The sequence below is a fragment of the Aulonocara stuartgranti genome (assembly GCF_965226115.1).
Source record: "Aulonocara stuartgranti genome assembly, chromosome: 20".
NCBI classification, from domain to species: Eukaryota; Metazoa; Chordata; class Actinopteri; order Cichliformes; family Cichlidae; genus Aulonocara; species Aulonocara stuartgranti.
In genome coordinates, this window is record NC_138956.1 from 33013376 (window position 1) to 33029679 (window position 16304).

General features: G+C 37.8%; 2 protein-coding genes across 5 annotated transcripts; both read right to left on the reverse strand.

Annotated features, from left to right (window-relative positions):
* Window positions 1–769: 769 nt before the first annotated feature.
* Window positions 770–9999, reverse strand: LOC309696266 (solute carrier family 26 member 9-like). Of its 4 annotated transcripts, XM_082517416.1 has the most exons (22): window positions 9830–9999; window positions 8845–8971; window positions 8498–8637; window positions 8262–8372; window positions 7940–8115; window positions 7673–7837; window positions 7434–7586; window positions 7222–7304; window positions 6980–7127; window positions 6781–6894; window positions 6583–6660; window positions 6381–6476; window positions 6183–6289; window positions 6026–6095; window positions 5847–5939; window positions 5619–5756; window positions 5219–5470; window positions 4643–4697; window positions 4144–4280; window positions 3340–3399; window positions 2340–2427; window positions 770–2259 (listed from the first exon to the last, which is right to left on the reverse strand). In XM_082517416.1, exons 2-22 carry the CDS (start codon window positions 8967–8969, stop codon window positions 2231–2233), a joined length of 2418 nt encoding a protein of 805 aa, XP_082373542.1. In that variant the 5' UTR covers window positions 8970–8971; window positions 9830–9999; the 3' UTR covers window positions 770–2230. The 4 variants fall into 4 exon arrangements, with proteins under 4 accessions (XP_082373542.1, XP_082373541.1, XP_082373543.1 ...); XM_082517415.1 differs by having other exon boundaries at window positions 770–2427; XM_082517418.1 differs by lacking the exon at window positions 770–2259 and having other exon boundaries at window positions 2335–3231.
* Window positions 10000–11316: 1317 nt separating this feature from the next.
* Window positions 11317–14795, reverse strand: slc48a1a (solute carrier family 48 member 1a). Its single transcript, XM_082519276.1, has 3 exons — window positions 14068–14795; window positions 13365–13532; window positions 11317–13204 (listed from the first exon to the last, which is right to left on the reverse strand). Exons 1-3 carry the CDS (start codon window positions 14195–14197, stop codon window positions 13068–13070), a joined length of 435 nt encoding a protein of 144 aa, XP_082375402.1. The 5' UTR covers window positions 14198–14795; the 3' UTR covers window positions 11317–13067.
* Window positions 14796–16304: the final 1509 nt, after the last annotated feature.

The following is a 16304-nucleotide window of genomic DNA, read 5'->3' on the forward strand; positions in this document are numbered from 1 at the left end:
AGGAACCTTGTTAATTAAACCATCATGGTCAATGAATGTGCAAGGGGTGTAAAATAAATTTTTATGTGAACTTGCTATTATAGGATTAAGAAGCTAGTCCATTATAACAGCATCTCATTTGAAAAGGGATTTAGCTGGAGGTATTTCATAGTTCAGTGTAATCATCGTTTGACCTCCAGAAAGGTTTGGTTTTTTTCTACCTATTGCTTCATTGATAAAGAGTAATTATGGAGTAATGTCACAGTATCAAGGGGGTCCGATTGAAAATAGAAGTAGTCCAAAGTCTGTTGTTCAATTTGAATACGTTAGAAAGGAATAAAATATGATGGTAACTGTAAAGTTGTAACAACACCAAATAAGAAAAAACAGTTGCCCAGAATTCATGGGTGGGTGCATAGACGATGTGAACCAGTGGCTTGGGGGTGTTACAGTATTTTAATCCCTTTCACTCTGAACAATTCACAAAAAGCTGCAACCACACGATTTCAAAAGCTATGACTGACATGTTTCTGTGATCCATATATTTATTGCATACATTATTTACTGTATTCTGTTACTTTTGTTTTTTACAGTATGGAAGCAAATTAAAAGATTCTCCTAAAGTGCAAGAAACTACTGTGTATTAAGTCACCTGGTGTTTTTAAGCTAGGCCTGCTTTACACACAAACATGTGCATAGGCCTACAGTATTGTTACTGTAAAGTAATTTAATGCTCAGTAATGACCACTGAAATTTCACAATGTTACTGCAAATAACTCGTTTAATTTCATCGTTCAATCATTTATTTTTGAGATAAAAATAAAAACAACACAAATGAAGTAACATATTTAACTAAAAATACAAAGAAAATTGATTTAGGCCAACAATCAATATTATCAAAATTTCTTAGCACAGGGAAGAGTAAGTAATGTAGATGCTTACTAAGTTTGGGATTTCTACATGAATGTGAGGGACTTGTCTTAACAGAGTGTTGTTTTTGTATTGCAATGAAAGACATCTTGATTCATACCAATAACTAATAACTTTCATAATATAACTGAAACTCAAAAACATAACATTTATAAAAAATAATAAAATTAAAAAAAACATTATAAACTGGAAATTAATTGAAAGTGATTGAAATTAAATACTACAGTAATTTGAAAAATAACATTTTCAAATGACTTTATGAAGTCCTCACCAATACTGGAGCTATAGGAATTAAGAGGAACAGCCAGGTACTGCTAATCAAATGCATCTGATTAACTGATGGTCAGTAAGTGTGACTGCCTCTATAAAAGAATACATTTTGGCTGTTTATTGGTTTATTCAGGTGTACGTTAACACATTGCCACAGTCTGCATGTCCCAGCAAATTCAAAGTCAAACCATTCAATGTTCAAAGAAAATGAAAAATAACATACCAAGACCTCAGTGAGCATGTTAAATGTTGAAGTTAATGACAGCACCATTAGAAAAAAAAACTGAGCATGTATGTTTTGGAAAGGTTGACAGATAAGACTTGAGTAGATATGTTTGACCACAATGCAGAGAGAACCAGAGAACCACGTCTGGTAAACCAAACATAGTATATCAGCACAAATGGTAAATGGACTGGTTCTTATATAGGGCTTTTCTACTCTATCTGAGCACTCATAGCACTTTATACAGCTAATTAATTCGCCCAGTCACACAAACACTTTTTATAAGCTGTTAAGTGCTCACTATCTAATATTCACACACATTCACACTCTGATGGATGCATCGGAGAGCAACATAGGGTTAGTATCTTGCCCAAGGATATTTTTGGCATGCAGACTGGAGGAGCCTGAGATCGAACCATCAACCTTCTGGTTAGTAGCTGACCTGTTCTACCACCCCAAACAACCCACAGCCAAACAACCCATACCAACTGTCAAGGGGGGTGGAGGGGTGATGATGCTGTCACTGAGCTGAACTCCTCTGCATTTCAAAGGACTGCACAGACTCCTTTGAAAACTTTTTTCTAATGAGTTATCACATGTACATAATAAAAACTGCTATACTGGCTAAAGTTAGTACAACAAATGAATATAGTGGTCTATTAGCTTTTGCTAGTGTTGTGTATGGAAAATGAAAAATGACAGAGAGATTGCCTTTTCTTACACAGTACATTGAAACATTTATAGTCAAGAAAAGTAGGACAATAATAGCTCATAACCATATGTCAAACAATAGTCAAACTAATTCTTTCAATCAAAATATCCCTTAATTTAAATCAAATCAAGTCCACACAGGCAGCCTGAAAACAATGAGGCAGAGAAGAAAGAGAAGTGTAAGCTGCAGGTGATGAATTAAACACAAACACACACAGACACTTACATGCATTAAGCGATGAAAGACTTTCCCAAGGCTCCAAATTAAAGCTGATGGCCATAGAAACCTTGTAATCACTTGTGGTGCCAATTTGCTGCAGAGACGAAGGGGAGCAGAGGCGCAGATGTGTGCCAGAATACCTTAGGATGATTTCTTAATAGCGTTATAAATCCATTCATGCATCACAGGCATACCAACACCACTGACAGCCTGCTGTTAGACTAGACACCACAGGCCTTTAAGCACCTGCTACACAAACACAAGTTATCTGGCCCACACATTTCTCTTTCTTACAGTTTATACTGGCGCAAGAGGCAACAATTAAGAGTGTTATTTGGTTGTTGTAGCTCAATTCTGCCTTATGGACAGTTATGAAGACTCTGATGCTTAACAGAGTTTGCAACAACAAAGCCATGAAACTGCTGATACTATGTAATCTTCCTTTCACTTATGTTTAGCCTTTTGCAGTTCCTTACCTCCACAGGGGCTTAGCCAGACTGCTCAGCTAGTTGTAGCTCACAGCTGTGGCCATGCACACTCTCATTTAATTAAAGGAGCACTTCTGTATGACTGCGCAGTCAGCAGTTCACTCCTCGGTTATTGTAAAAGGTAGGCAAACTGAGCCCCAGAGTTCCCTTCATTAGCACTTGCTTCTTGCTAGTGTCTCTTGCGCTAGTACGTGCCACCCCCTGCCAGTGACGTGAAGTACTGGATACTGCCCCTGATTACTGATCAAGGTAGAACATAGGAAAATTTTAGATAGTCGGATAAAAGATGAAAGTTTAAGCAGAGGACGGATTTTGGCAAGAACGCATTTCATAAATTGCAGAATAATGTCAAGATTATTGACAATATCTTCAGTATGTTTCTTCTGCTCTTGTTCACTTCAAAACATTTCCTGCAAAAGTAAAGTGACTCTTAGACACAGAATGTTCGCTACAGAATTAATAATAAGTAGGTGAACCTGTCATTTTGTATCAGGTTGTGCAAACAAACGTCAGTGTACCTGTTCCAGATCCTTCTCCTCATTAATGTTAAAATCAAGTCCGTGTTTTGCTCCCTGGGCCTGCAGCCAACAACATTTCACATATTTTAGTTAAACAGGCTTGTACACAATGTGATTCTATTAATACTGACAGACATGCAGTAAGACAGTTGGCATACAATGAAATCTCCTTTAACTGTGTGAAAGCAGTTACTCCAAAGTGCTCTTCAAAGACCTAGACTTTTGCATTACAGAACTAAAGTATACTTTAAAATCATTTGTTATCCATGCTAAGTAATATTTTTTTTATCAGTAACCAATTTTTACAGAGCTATTTTACTTTCTATTTAGAAATGTACAACATAATCTATTTTATTAATCTTCTGAATTAAAAAAATATTAACAATTTTCTACCTTTTCACCTATAATAATTTGCTATTGTCTTCCATGGTGTGTATGTCATGTTAGATTAATAAAAAGGCTGCTCTAGCTCATGTGACAATGAGAAACAATATGAGAGACTAAATCAGATACAGAGCATACAGCATGTGCCATGACCTTGGTGTAACGTACAGCTTTGTTTGTTGTGGCGCTTACTCTGTCACAAAACCCTGTGATATTTCTGTTTACCTTTGCTGAACCAGATAAGGTGACAAAAGCTGTACTAAGAAGAGGAATTTTTCACTTAAGAAAAAAATATATTTTTCTCCTCTGTTTAATCTGTCCCCATATCCCTAACCTTAGAGGCTTTAAACAGCATGTGTTTGTATGTGATGTTTTGAAAAGGATTTGTCTGATAAGGTTATTTTATGCAGAGAGGCCTACCTTTGAGTAGACTTCCCTCTCTCCAGAGGTCTGCTGAGCAAACAGAATGGCATCATGAACAGAAAGAAAGAGATTACTGCGGGCAATATTGCCATCTTCAAACGCTCCCCCGGCCTCCAGTTCTTCATACACCTGGGCTGAAAGTAAGGCAACTAATATTATACAGGGACAAAGACATTGTTAAACGTAGTGATTTTGCCTAACGCGCCTGTAGTATTGTAATTACAATTCTCTAAGGCAGGAAACAAGAGAAAATTTGCAGCTTTAAAGTAATCAAGCATGATAAACTACAGTCACTGTGGATCTTCCCTTTATCTCGCTGGGAAATTGAGATTACCTGCACAAAATGTTAAGCAATGTCTAACTTGTTTTCCTCTGACAGAGCACTTCACAGAGCTAATGGACTCAGTGCTTTATGAATGATTAGGTCTTTGTTGCCATGCCAACTGTACAGAGTAGCCAACAGGTGTGAACAAATGCAGGTAGTTTAAGATTTTACCTTGAACGTTAGCCAGGTACAGTTTAATGCCCAGCATCGTGTAGCCCGAGTTCATCTGCGTGGAAAATGAAAGAAAGAAAAACTGTCATGGACATGCACATACATGAACTTACAACGAAATCCAATTATTAATGCTCTCATAAAAAGGCTCGGCTGAACAGCATCTAGCTAACTGAAAATGAAATATTTGAGAAAAAAGTAAGGCATCCTTTCATGATTCAAAAACGTGTTCAACGCAGGTTAGAAGCTCTCTTTTTCTATTTGGACATAACTGCCTCAGTCTCTTTGATATGGGAATATCAAAATGAGAAATTCTCTGAAATTATAATTTGTGTTAATTAACTTAGCTGTTAGACATCCATTTTATATTATTAAACATAATAAAACCCCTTTCAAAAAACTTTTGCTGCCAATTTAAACTATTTTCCAATCTAAAATAACTGCATCTTTAATCTTTTATGGTTACTTTCTGCACCATAAAAAAAATTTAAAACATTTAGTGTACTTATATTACATTACATTAATCCTATATTGTATTAATCCTGACTCTGTTAGCACAGGAGAGAACTTTATAACCTTTATCAATGCTTTTATGCCCATCAGGTCTATGAAGCAGACCCCCGCCATGTCGAGGATTAGGGTGTGGAAGGGCACTGGCTGAGGCTCCAGGGTGAGAACAGGGGGACTGGATGGCTCTTGGTCAGGCAACTGCTCACCAAGTTCAATGTCATTACAGTGGAAGTTGACATAGCTTGTAGGAAGTTCAGCATTGTTGGCACTGCCATCGTTCATATCAAAGTCATTTTGCAGTTCAAGCTGAGATATGGTCTAGATTTACAGGAAACAAATACAGAAAGGTACAGAAAGGTCACAAGTTGTACTTTCAGTGAATCACCTTTAACTCAGTGGGATATATATCAACAGTTGGATGGCCCGTAAATTACATGAGTCTGATGTCATATGAACTTGATCCTACCTGAGCTTTCATGTTAACCAAAGAGCTGAGTTTCCGCCTTCTTGACGTTTTGTCCTTATCTTGTTTCACTTTTTCCTTCTGTTCTTTGTCCAAGAACTTCTGCCTGGCCAGGATAAGTTTGCCAGGGTCCAGCCCAGTCTGGGTATACAAATACTATATAAACATCTACATGTCACATGAACACATGGCCAACCTTGCCTGACGGGAAAAGTGGCCATTTTGTCTTACCTTTTTGATGACTCTCTGGCGAAATATTTCCACATTTGCAAAGTAGATTGGTGAGCAATAGTTAACTATTTTCACACCTGTTACTGACATGACCTGTGGAGTTGTTACAAAAAAATGAGATGCAATTTACCCCAAGTAATTTCTTATGGTAAAAAAAAAAAGATATATACTTAATATACCTTGCTGTACGTCTTTGGATTTCTGTAGATATCTGTATCCTTAATTTGAACAATTGTTGAACCATTGCGACTGTAAGGAAAACGTAGTTATGAAAAACTAAAACAGTAGAGCTCATTTTTGGTTCAAATGTACTACATGTTCATACAGTTTACTCACAACTGTGTCTTGAATATAACTACCAGGATGGAAAAACTCACTCCGATAGCAACACCATAAGGCAAGCTTAGAAAGAATGTGGCCAAGAATGACACAACCCACACACACTAAAAAAGAGACAATAAGACATGAAAAAAATATAGTAAAAAAAACCCCACTGCATTATGCTTCAATATCATATCAAATAATTTAAATTACACAGTCCAGTTTGCTCTTCTTCCATAAGTAAAAGGGATCAGAGAGCTGTAGGAGCGTGTTCTTCAGGTTTACTGCAATCAACGCTCCAAGCACTGACTTGGAGAAACAAAGATAACTGAAGTTACTTAATATGTCTCAGTTGTTCTCTTACGTCTGTATGTTTTGTATGATATTTCAGGTTCACACTGTTATGTCCACTTACTTTTGGGAGTGGCTTTAGATAGATTCCCAGGGCGAGCATGGTGACCATTACTACTAGCATTACACACAGACTGGCAAACTACAAGAGAGCAGTAGTGCAGTAGTTAGGGGCTTTGGTAAACATTTGCTGTATTTATAGTCCATACTAAATCTTCCTCAGTAGGTTCTTAGTTATAATTTGAGTATGATCTGCACTCACTTGTGAAGTTCCTCCAGCACTGTCAACAGCCAGCGTTACAGACAGAGCACAGCAGATCACATGGATCTTAAAGAAAGACCCAAGGAAATTGCTGCAGCCTAGAGCCAACATTTCCTATTCAAAAAGACCATTTCAGTGTTGACAAAAGTGAAATAAAATACACTTCTTACATTTTTAAGAGAGATGCAGTTTTTCAAACCTGGTTGGGATTCACATCATAGCCATGCTTAGCTGCCAGTGTCCTGCCCATAGCTAAGTTGATGACGTATCCGACAATAGCCAGAGAGAAAGCTGTGCTCAACATGTCTTCCCACTGACTCACTGTTGGGAGGATCGGTGCAGGAAATCTAGAAAACAGAGACAAGAAACAAATCAGAGTTAAACATTCTTTAATGACTTTCATGAATAACAGTAGGACAAAAAAGCTGATGTCTGCTTTACCCCAGAGGAATATTGCCCACAATGTCCATGTGGTAGATCTCAGGAAGATGCAGCGGACCTGAGATGGCTGTGGCCACCACCACCTGTGTAAAACAGGAACAGAAATCACGCTACATTCTATTATATACTGTTAATTCTCTTATGTGCACCCAGAAAAACATCTGTGCAACAGCTATCTCAAATATCTAAAAGAAAAAATTTTAACTACTTACGACGATGATCTCAATAGGAATAGGGAAAGGAAGTTTATGACGAAAGTGGAAACCTAGTTCTTTCACCACAATCAAAACTGCACTGCTGACCAAAGCAAAGACTAAGGAGGCTATATTGGTATCAGGAAGGCCCAATATTATATCCTTGAGAGTCTGTTTGGAAAGAAATCATTTTCAGCAAATCATAATTTTGCAAAGTATCCGATCATATTTTCTTTAATAATGAATGGGTAACTTACATATATAACAGCCAGCGGACCACTGTAAGATGGCACTGTGATGCCAAAGATGTACTTGAGCACTGAAATTAAGATTTGCAGTCCTGCAGCAGTCATGAAGCCTCTGACAAACGACTCTGACAGATAGATGGCTACAAACCCAAACTGCATGAAGCCAAGACCAATCTGCACAGACATAAATCATACTCAGTGTGCCACCTTTAAACTATATCCCATATTCCTTTCAGATTTTACCTTAAAGGACTGAGCTTTTAGTGGTATAAGTACCTGTATGATTGCAGTGAGACAGGCCAGAGTACCAGATATAGCCAGACGAACTTCATTCATCCTGTCAGTGTCCACTACTGTGGCATTAAGAGTGGCATTGAAATGACTGAAATCCGACTCAGGGGCTAGCCTAAGACACACGATTCCCACCATAATGCTGAGAACAGCAAAAGTACCTAGACATAGAAAGTAGGGTGTCACATCTATTTTCCTTGCCATATTGCAAAGCGGGCAAAGTCAGGCTCAGTGCAGCACCATGCAGCTCTGGTAACTTATCACTGTCATCACACAAAATTGCTGTAGATAAATCATTCTGATTTACCTGGGACCATCTGGTGAGCAGTGCCCATGAAGAAATATGGGATGAGGGGGAAGAAAGAGGAATAGAGACCATTGACAGGAGGAAGATTTGCAAGGAGAGCAAAAGCCATGCCTGGAAAGAAAAGAAGCTGTCAAATAAATAATAAAAAATAACACAAAAACTGTTATCCACTCCACCAGCTAGCATCAGTCAAAGGCTGTTATACAGAGTTATCTGAGAGTAGAAGATTGACTGACCTTGGGGAACCTGAATGGTGCCGGCGCTGACCCCACTAATGACATCACACAGCAGGTTTTCTTTTACTTTGTACTTGGGAAGCCAGCTTAGAACCGGCAGGTGTTTAAGTAACAATCCTTTGAGCCTGGGTACAGAACATCTAACACAAAAAAACAAAAAACTGTCTTAGAAGATCTCTGGTTTTCTGCTTGTTCATTTATAAAAGTCAATAACACACATGTAAACTTGAGTTCTAGTTATGTATCCCCGTGCTTTTGAATATAATACAGAGGCTTATCAGAAGAGTTTGTGTGAGAGAAAAGCACGTTGTTCATGTTGACTGTGCAGTAAGATTGCAGTTCGGTACCTGAAGAGTTTCTTTACTTTTTCTCCAACAGGGAACTGTCGACTCTTTTTGTCAAATTCTCTGTCAAAGTCAGGGAGGTTATATGCCGGCCTGTCAATCACATAACGTGGGCTTTCCTGTTGCATGGCTACAACATAGCAAAATATATTAAGCAGGCAGATATTTTATGCAATGTCTTCAAAGTGAAATTTAACACATTAATATAGTAAGTCATTTGGTGTCTTTTTTGTTTAAATTTGTCATTAATTCATGAAAGTATCCATAAAAACTCAACAGCATACCTGGAACTTTATACTTCACCTTTCCCGATACTAAACCTGGCCCATATTTTAAGTGTAAGGTCCTTATCTAACCTTGATGAATGAAAGATCAGCCAAAACTTCACGGGACTAATAAAATGTTTGATCTACACTGGGTAAATAAAAGATCATGCACAAGTTTATTCAGTCCTCGGTAATCCTTTTCTCCATGCAGGAGAAAAACTTATGTTATTTTTCACCAGAATGACAATACAATACATTATGAATACACAGATATTTTTACTTTTTATATTGAACAGATGATCCAACAGCTGTCAGTTGTAATTGTTGTTATATTTTTATAAACTGTTAAACACTAAACAGGAAAAGAAGATTTTAAAGAAATAAAGCTAAAAAGAGATATAACTGCATTAAGAAAATGAAATTAGATTTAGCCTTTTTGTCTAATAAATAAATCTCCAATATGGAAATACTGTGTGAATAATATATCTTATCAATATCACAACCTAGGGATATTACATTACATCTCTTACATATAACCTGTTAATGTAAATAAGCGATTCCTAACAACTGGTGTATGCCTGTAGTGTGACTGATTGCAGCTGACTAAAATGCCGTGTGTAAAGGCAAACACAATTAGACAGATGTTAAAGCTCAACATAAAAAAAGAAATTTTGTTGTACAATGTTAAATAAAAAACAGAAATTTTAAGACACTGTACTTACTTTTGCCTTGCTTACTCTTGAAGCACGTCTGCAGATGTTTGACTCAAATGAGACTTGTTTGATTACTTTTGAAGTAATGCTAAAGACCTTCTACACCTGCTGGGTGGAGCTTAAAAGGATAAAGCCTGGTGCTGTGAAATACACTGCTCAAAAATTTAAAGAAACACTTTCAAACACATAATGAAATCATAAGGATGCCACATCATTTAATGAAAATTATCATTATCAAACCATAGATGGCTGAATTCAAAGACAACAAAAAAATCAAAGTGAAAAAATAATACAGCATGCAAGTCCATTATGCTGAATTTTCATTGTAGCAACTCAAAATTGTATTCAGATGTATGTGAAGGCCCAAGATATGCATACGTGACAACGTCAGGGTATGCTCCTAGCGAGACCATGGATGGTGTCTTCTGGGGATCTCCTCCCATATCTGGACCAGATGACTAAGCTACTGGGCAGTCTGAGGTAGCATCGAATGGACCAAAACATAATGTCCCAGAGCTGTTTTACTGGGTTTCAGCCAGGCGAGTGTGAGGGGCAGTTAGCTATTTCAGTTCCTTTATCTTTCAGGAACTGCTTGCATACTCCTGCCACATGAGGCCAAGCACTGCCTAGCCAGTAGAGGTCTGTCCGTCCATCCACAATCAAACCAGTCATGCTGAACAATGTTACCAGAAAAATAATGTTCTCCATGGCATCTCCTGACCTTTTAACATCTGGTCTCATCTATTAAAAGTACAGGAACCAGTGCTGGACTCCCAATTCCGGTAATATTTGGCAATATACTAATCAGGCTCCACAGTGTCAGGCAGTGAGCACAGGGACCACTAGAGGGCGTTGGGCCTTCAAGCCACCCTCATGAAGACTGTGCCTCATTGTTTGGTCTGAAACATACACACCAGTGACCTGCCGGAGGCAATTTCATAGGGCTGCAGCAGTGCTCATCCTGTTTCTCCTTGTACAAAGAATCAGATACTGGTCTTGCTAATGAGTTAAAGGCCTTCTATTGCCCAGTCCAGCTCTCCTAGAGCTTACATTCTCCTCCATGCTTTGGAGACTTCCCTGACAAAGCGTTCTAGCAATGTCACACACTGATGTGCTGTCCTGGGAGAGTTGGACTACCTGTGCCGACTCATGATACCAGTAATGATGCTGACTCTAGCAAAATGCAAAACCAGTGAAAAAAGTCATCAGAAGAGATGAGGAAGGAAAAATGTCAGCTTCCATCTATAAAAACATTCCTGTTTGAAGGCTTGTCTCATTGTTGAATTTCACTAAAACAAATTAAATAAAACTGATTAACAATCCCTCTGCTACTTAACTGACCACATCAATGTCCTAGAAATTTAACTGACTTGATGGTATACTCTGACTGAAGTGTTCCTTTAATTTATTGAGCAGTGTAGTTAAATTGGTTAAACTTCTGATTGCCGAATGTGCCGTTTCATCAGTGTGCTACCGAGCAAGGACACAAGATGTAATTACCAATAAATGTATTTTAATAGGTTCAGTTTCTATATACATGTAGCATCCTGATATTCATACTTATCAACAGAAACACACAAACAAAAATACAACTTTACATATTTTATGGGAAAAGGGTAGACATAAGATAGAGCTGGAACTAAACCAATTACAAACCAGTTTAATTTGGCGAATACAAGTAATCCTGCTAACTGCAACAAAATGATACATACAAACACCTTCTTTTCACAAAAAGAGGGTGAGACAGACATGACAATGTGTAACACATGATTTTGTCCCATTGTATTAGAATTTGTGTGCAAAACAATGGCATCAATATCATAGACTAAAGTGCAATTATATAGTAGTTCCATTTGTGTTTTCTCTAAAAGAGGAATGCCAGACTTCAGATAACCTCTCGACATAAAATGAAAGTCTCCCTCTGGTGGAACAAAAAGAAAAGCACAAACTTCACATGAAGGCATCGCCTTCAAGAATGAGAGAACAATAGAGCACTTCTTCCTTTCTTACAGAAGCATGAATGCTCTTAACATTTCACATGACAGAAAGCTTTCGATGAGAACACAAAACTTTATATCTGCAGCTAAATTTCCAAAAACATAGTTCAACGAATAAATTGACAATGACAGAAATGTTATGAGAACCAGTCATTTTCCAAACAAAAACTGTGAAAAGCTGAGAGTACTGTTTGTGAATGGTGCCAACAGTAGTAAAATGCTGCAAGTACTGGTGATACGTGGCTACATGTAGCAACATGTACATGGACTTGTAGGGGAAAAAATATAAAGAAGTGAGTGTATACATTTTTTCATGAGTCTGTATAAAACCAATGCCGCAGAGGATTTTCATCAAAAAGTAGGATGCACATAAAACATATTTAACTCATCTAAGACAGACATTTGTATCTGTACACAGAAGTGAAGGTGAACAAGTTTCAGTTAAGTTTATATAAACAAAACGTTCTCGATAATGTTGCCATTTTTGTTAGTGCACTGCAACAGCTTGATCTTTGTAGTAATGCTTCACACATAATGTTTAGTCGTGATACTAAAATAACAAGCGCCAATAGCAATAGCAGAGTAGTGCAGCAGAATAAAGAACTTGGTATTGAACAGTGGTATTGGTATTGTCTAGCAAATCCTGGACTATAATAACTATAAAACACTTCTCAAACATTAAGTCAGTGACTATCAGGAGATATGAGTATTCTGCAGTTGAGTGCTGACTGTTTGAGAGCTAATTTGGATGAAAACAATCACTCGCTGTCAAGCTAGTATAACTTTTAAGGTAAATGGTTTTAATTTTGGTTTCGATTTTATGGTTGAGTATTTTAACTTTCATTTGAAACACTAATCACTGGATTAAAAGCCTGTTATGGAGGGGATTTTCTGACTGTTTAAAAATGAAACAATCCAAAGATGTAGCTGTTTAAAACCACCTGCACGTCTCAAATGTCCTCCACAAATTCATTCAAAAGCAGCTGACGTTTTCAGAGGTTTACAATTTCTACAGGACTGTAGCACGTAGGCCATTAAAAGTGGGAGAACAGGTTACTATGCAAATACAGAGCTTGTTAAGCAAGTGCAGCAAATGCAGCACCATGTGATAAAAGTCTGATGATTTTTTTTTTTTTTTTAATCTAGCCATGTCTGCTTTTCCTCTTCTTTATTATAAAAGCTCATTGTCCATCTCCCGCTGGCAGCCTAAAACCCCTTAAGTCCACCAAAGTCTTTAAAATGAGTACTGACTAAAAATCACTGAGGATGCTGATGTCCGCAAACTCCTGGCGGTAATTGTATGAGTAGTAGGCCAAGAGGGAAGACCATTTGAGGGTCAGAAAGCTCCACACACAGGAGAGGTAGAAGCTCTTCGGGTCAGTGAAAGCTGTGGGACAGAAAAAACAAGGTGGTTACTACTAGAGTTACAACAATCCTCACCTCTCTGAGTATTTGAATTGTCAGTCACTTATTTTAACATAAATGAACAACAATACAAAATTCATTAAAAAAAAAAAAAAAAACAGGAACAGAAAAGACAAGATTACATTGCTTCTGTGCGATGGCCATAGTTAGGAAGATAATAAAGGCAGCCACAGCCAAAACTGAGAAGAATACTCCAACAGCGATGAAGAATCTAAGACCCTTGAGCCAGGTTCGCCAGTAGTCCTGACGGTACATGATGTGTGTGATGAGAGCCCAGAGCGCTAAAACTCCTGTCAAGACAGAAAAACACAGATTTCGATTGAGTATGATAACACTGCAGCCTGAAGACTACAGAAAACCACCACGTGACAGTAATTTATGGAAATTACAGTGTTGTAATAGAATGTAATAGACTACTCCCATACAAAACAAGAAAAGACTACTATTTTAGAAATTTTCTGCAAAAAAATGTGTTTTAAAACAAAATTTACATGATACTCAGAAATGCAAGTAAATCACTTAAATTACTCAATTATTGAAGTTAATTAAAAAAGAACAATACGGTTTTTCTACTTGAAAGATAAATAATTATAATTTAGCATTAAAAATATCATTACAAATCATAATGTACCAATAATGCATTGTATCTTATAAAGATTTCAGTGACGGACTAAATTTTAAGAGTCGTTATATGATTATGGCGCTTAACTGTCCAGGCCTACATCGCGATTAGGATGCCTGGCATGGCTAAATGCGCCGATATCCCGTGATAAAGTCATTAACTGTTTGCAGTGTTTTTAGTTAATGCTATGTGTTTCAACATACCTGACAGGCCTCCCATAGCCGCCGTCCATGGTTGTTTATATGCGATATTCCAGACCAAGAAAGCCGACAGTCCAAACACAGTACCAACAGTAGCATATCCTATTTTAATGTATATGTTGGTGACTCCCATGTTGGAATATTGCTACTGTTAGCCAACGTTAGCACCGTCGTCGAAGATAAAGGAGTATTTTTTTTCCCTCAAAACAAACTATTATTAGGTTAAACCACAGCTTACTGCCACATTATGCAATACCCTAAGCTACAGGAAAAGGACGAAATGAATTTCCCCTCCGCTAAAGAGGACCCAGGGAGAGACCGACAGCTATCCCTGCTAGCAAAACTCTATTTCGAAATAGAGATCAGTCACTTCATGTGCCTTGTACGTAATACAAAGACGAAAATGGCGTTAAGATTTCCAGCTAGCAAGCAACATCAAAATAACAACAGACGAGCTTATCCGATGTACGCCGCAAAGATGTTAGGCTATCATCGAGAAAACAAAACCACCCCGGAGAGCTGCCTCTTCATCCGCAGAGGAAATATTTATTTCAGTAAAAAACTTTCGTTATTGGTCTTTACCTGCCACTCGCTGTTACACGACAAAGGACAAACAAATGAACTAGCATTGCTAGTTCAGGGAAAAAACGAATTTCTATGCTCTGTTTACAAAAATTTGCCATACTATCACCTCCCCTTTAAATATCTTTGTACAGAGGAAACCCCCTTCTTATCGACACACCGCCCCTAGTGGAGCAAAGAGAAACAGCATTTCTCTTAGACTTCTCTAATGGAGCTTTGTAGAATTAAATGTGTTGTGCAAAGTTGTAGGCACTGAAAACAAAATAGGAATTTATAAATTTTTAATTTGTTTATTAACTTCAACCCATTGCCTTTAGTGTTTGTGTGCGCTGCATTCTCTGGGACTTTTGTTTTGAGCACCTTAAAGACCTTTGCGCAACTATTCTGCAAATTTGAACAGCTTTAATGTATTATAATTTAACAAATGTCAGAGGTGATTTGTGAAAGAAGGACAAAACCAAGAGTGAAAGGGAGGGTTTACAAGATGACAGTGAGACCTGCAATGATGTATGGTTTGGAGACGGTGACACTAACAAAAAAGACAGGAGGCCAAGCTGGAGGTGCAGAGCTTAAGATGCTAAGATTTTCACTGGGAGTCACCTGGATGGAGAGGATAAGAAATGAGGATATCAGCGGGAAAGTTTAGGTTCAACAGTTTGTGGACAAAGTTAGAGAGGCAAGGCTGGGTTGGACATGTGCAGAGGAGGAATATAGGGATATTTGAATATGAAGCTGGTAAGTAGGATGAAAAGATGAAGACTGCAGAGAAGGTTAATGGGTGTATTGAAAAAGTACATACAGGGGGCTGGGTTATCAGAAGAGAATGCTAGGAATAGGGGAAGATAATCCACCGTGGGGACCCCTGAAGGGAGCTCCGAAAGAAGAAGTGTCATGATTACTTGATCAGGTCTCTGAAGACAATTTTATGTTGAATGCTTGATGCTTGAATGCATGATGCTTGATCAGATGTACTTTTGATAAATAAGAATGTAAGCATCTAAAATCCCTATAACTTATACAGTGCTGTAGTGCTGTTCATACATTTGCATTTTGGTCACACACAAAAAACTAACTGACCTGAGATGAATTTTTAGTTTGTCTCTTTTCTTTCTGTTTAATGCATTAGAAGTTTATGAGTAAAATGTCAAATGTTTATGTGGTCATAAGGTCAGACAAATATATCACAGTATTTTCCTGCACAAATGGACATGTGTTAATGCAGCTGCACACAGAAAAGAATAACACCAAAGACTGTATTCAAAGTAAATCATGGCTCCTGGCTAACAGTGGCAGGCATGAAGCAGTTTTCCCATGGAAAAACATAATGTATTTATAATCTCACTATGAATGGAACAGTGATAAGGATGTATAGTAAAGCGTACTGACTTTTTTTCTCAGAAGCTGAGCCTCATAGATTTCCTGTGGTTGTCTGCAGCTCGTCTACAGTCGAGACTGTTAAACAAGAAAACCACATAACCTAGTTCTGATGAACTGCAATTCACATTGCTTAGATTCAAATTCTGTCTTCATATTCTCACATACATTGCCATGTATCAGTGCTGTACTAAGCCCATGCCCCCGGGCACTCTTTTCAGGACCAATCAGAAAGACACAGGAAGCTGTGTCCAGTAGCACTCCCCGTAACTCACATAAAGTAC

Coding starts and splice junctions, on each gene's coding strand:
- slc48a1a (XM_082519276.1), bottom strand. CDS start 14,197: ATGGGAGTCACCAACATATACATTAAAATAGGATATGCTACTGTTGGT. Junction 13,533..14,067: donor GGCTATGGGAGGCCTGTCAG/GTATGTTGAAAC, acceptor CTGTCTTGACAG/GAGTTTTAGCGCTCTGGGCT. Junction 13,205..13,364: donor GGCCATCGCACAGAAGCAAT/GTAATCTTGTCT, acceptor TCTGTCCCACAG/CTTTCACTGACCCGAAGAGC.
- LOC309696266 (XM_082517415.1), bottom strand. CDS start 8,969: ATGCAACAGGAAAGCCCACGTTATGTGATTGACAGGCCGGCATATAAC. Junction 6,895..6,979: donor ATGATGTGAATCCCAACCAG/GTTTGAAAAACT, acceptor CTTTTTGAATAG/GAAATGTTGGCTCTAGGCTG. Junction 3,400..4,143: donor AGAGGGAAGTCTACTCAAAG/GTAGGCCTCTCT, acceptor TGTTGGCTGCAG/GCCCAGGGAGCAAAACACGG.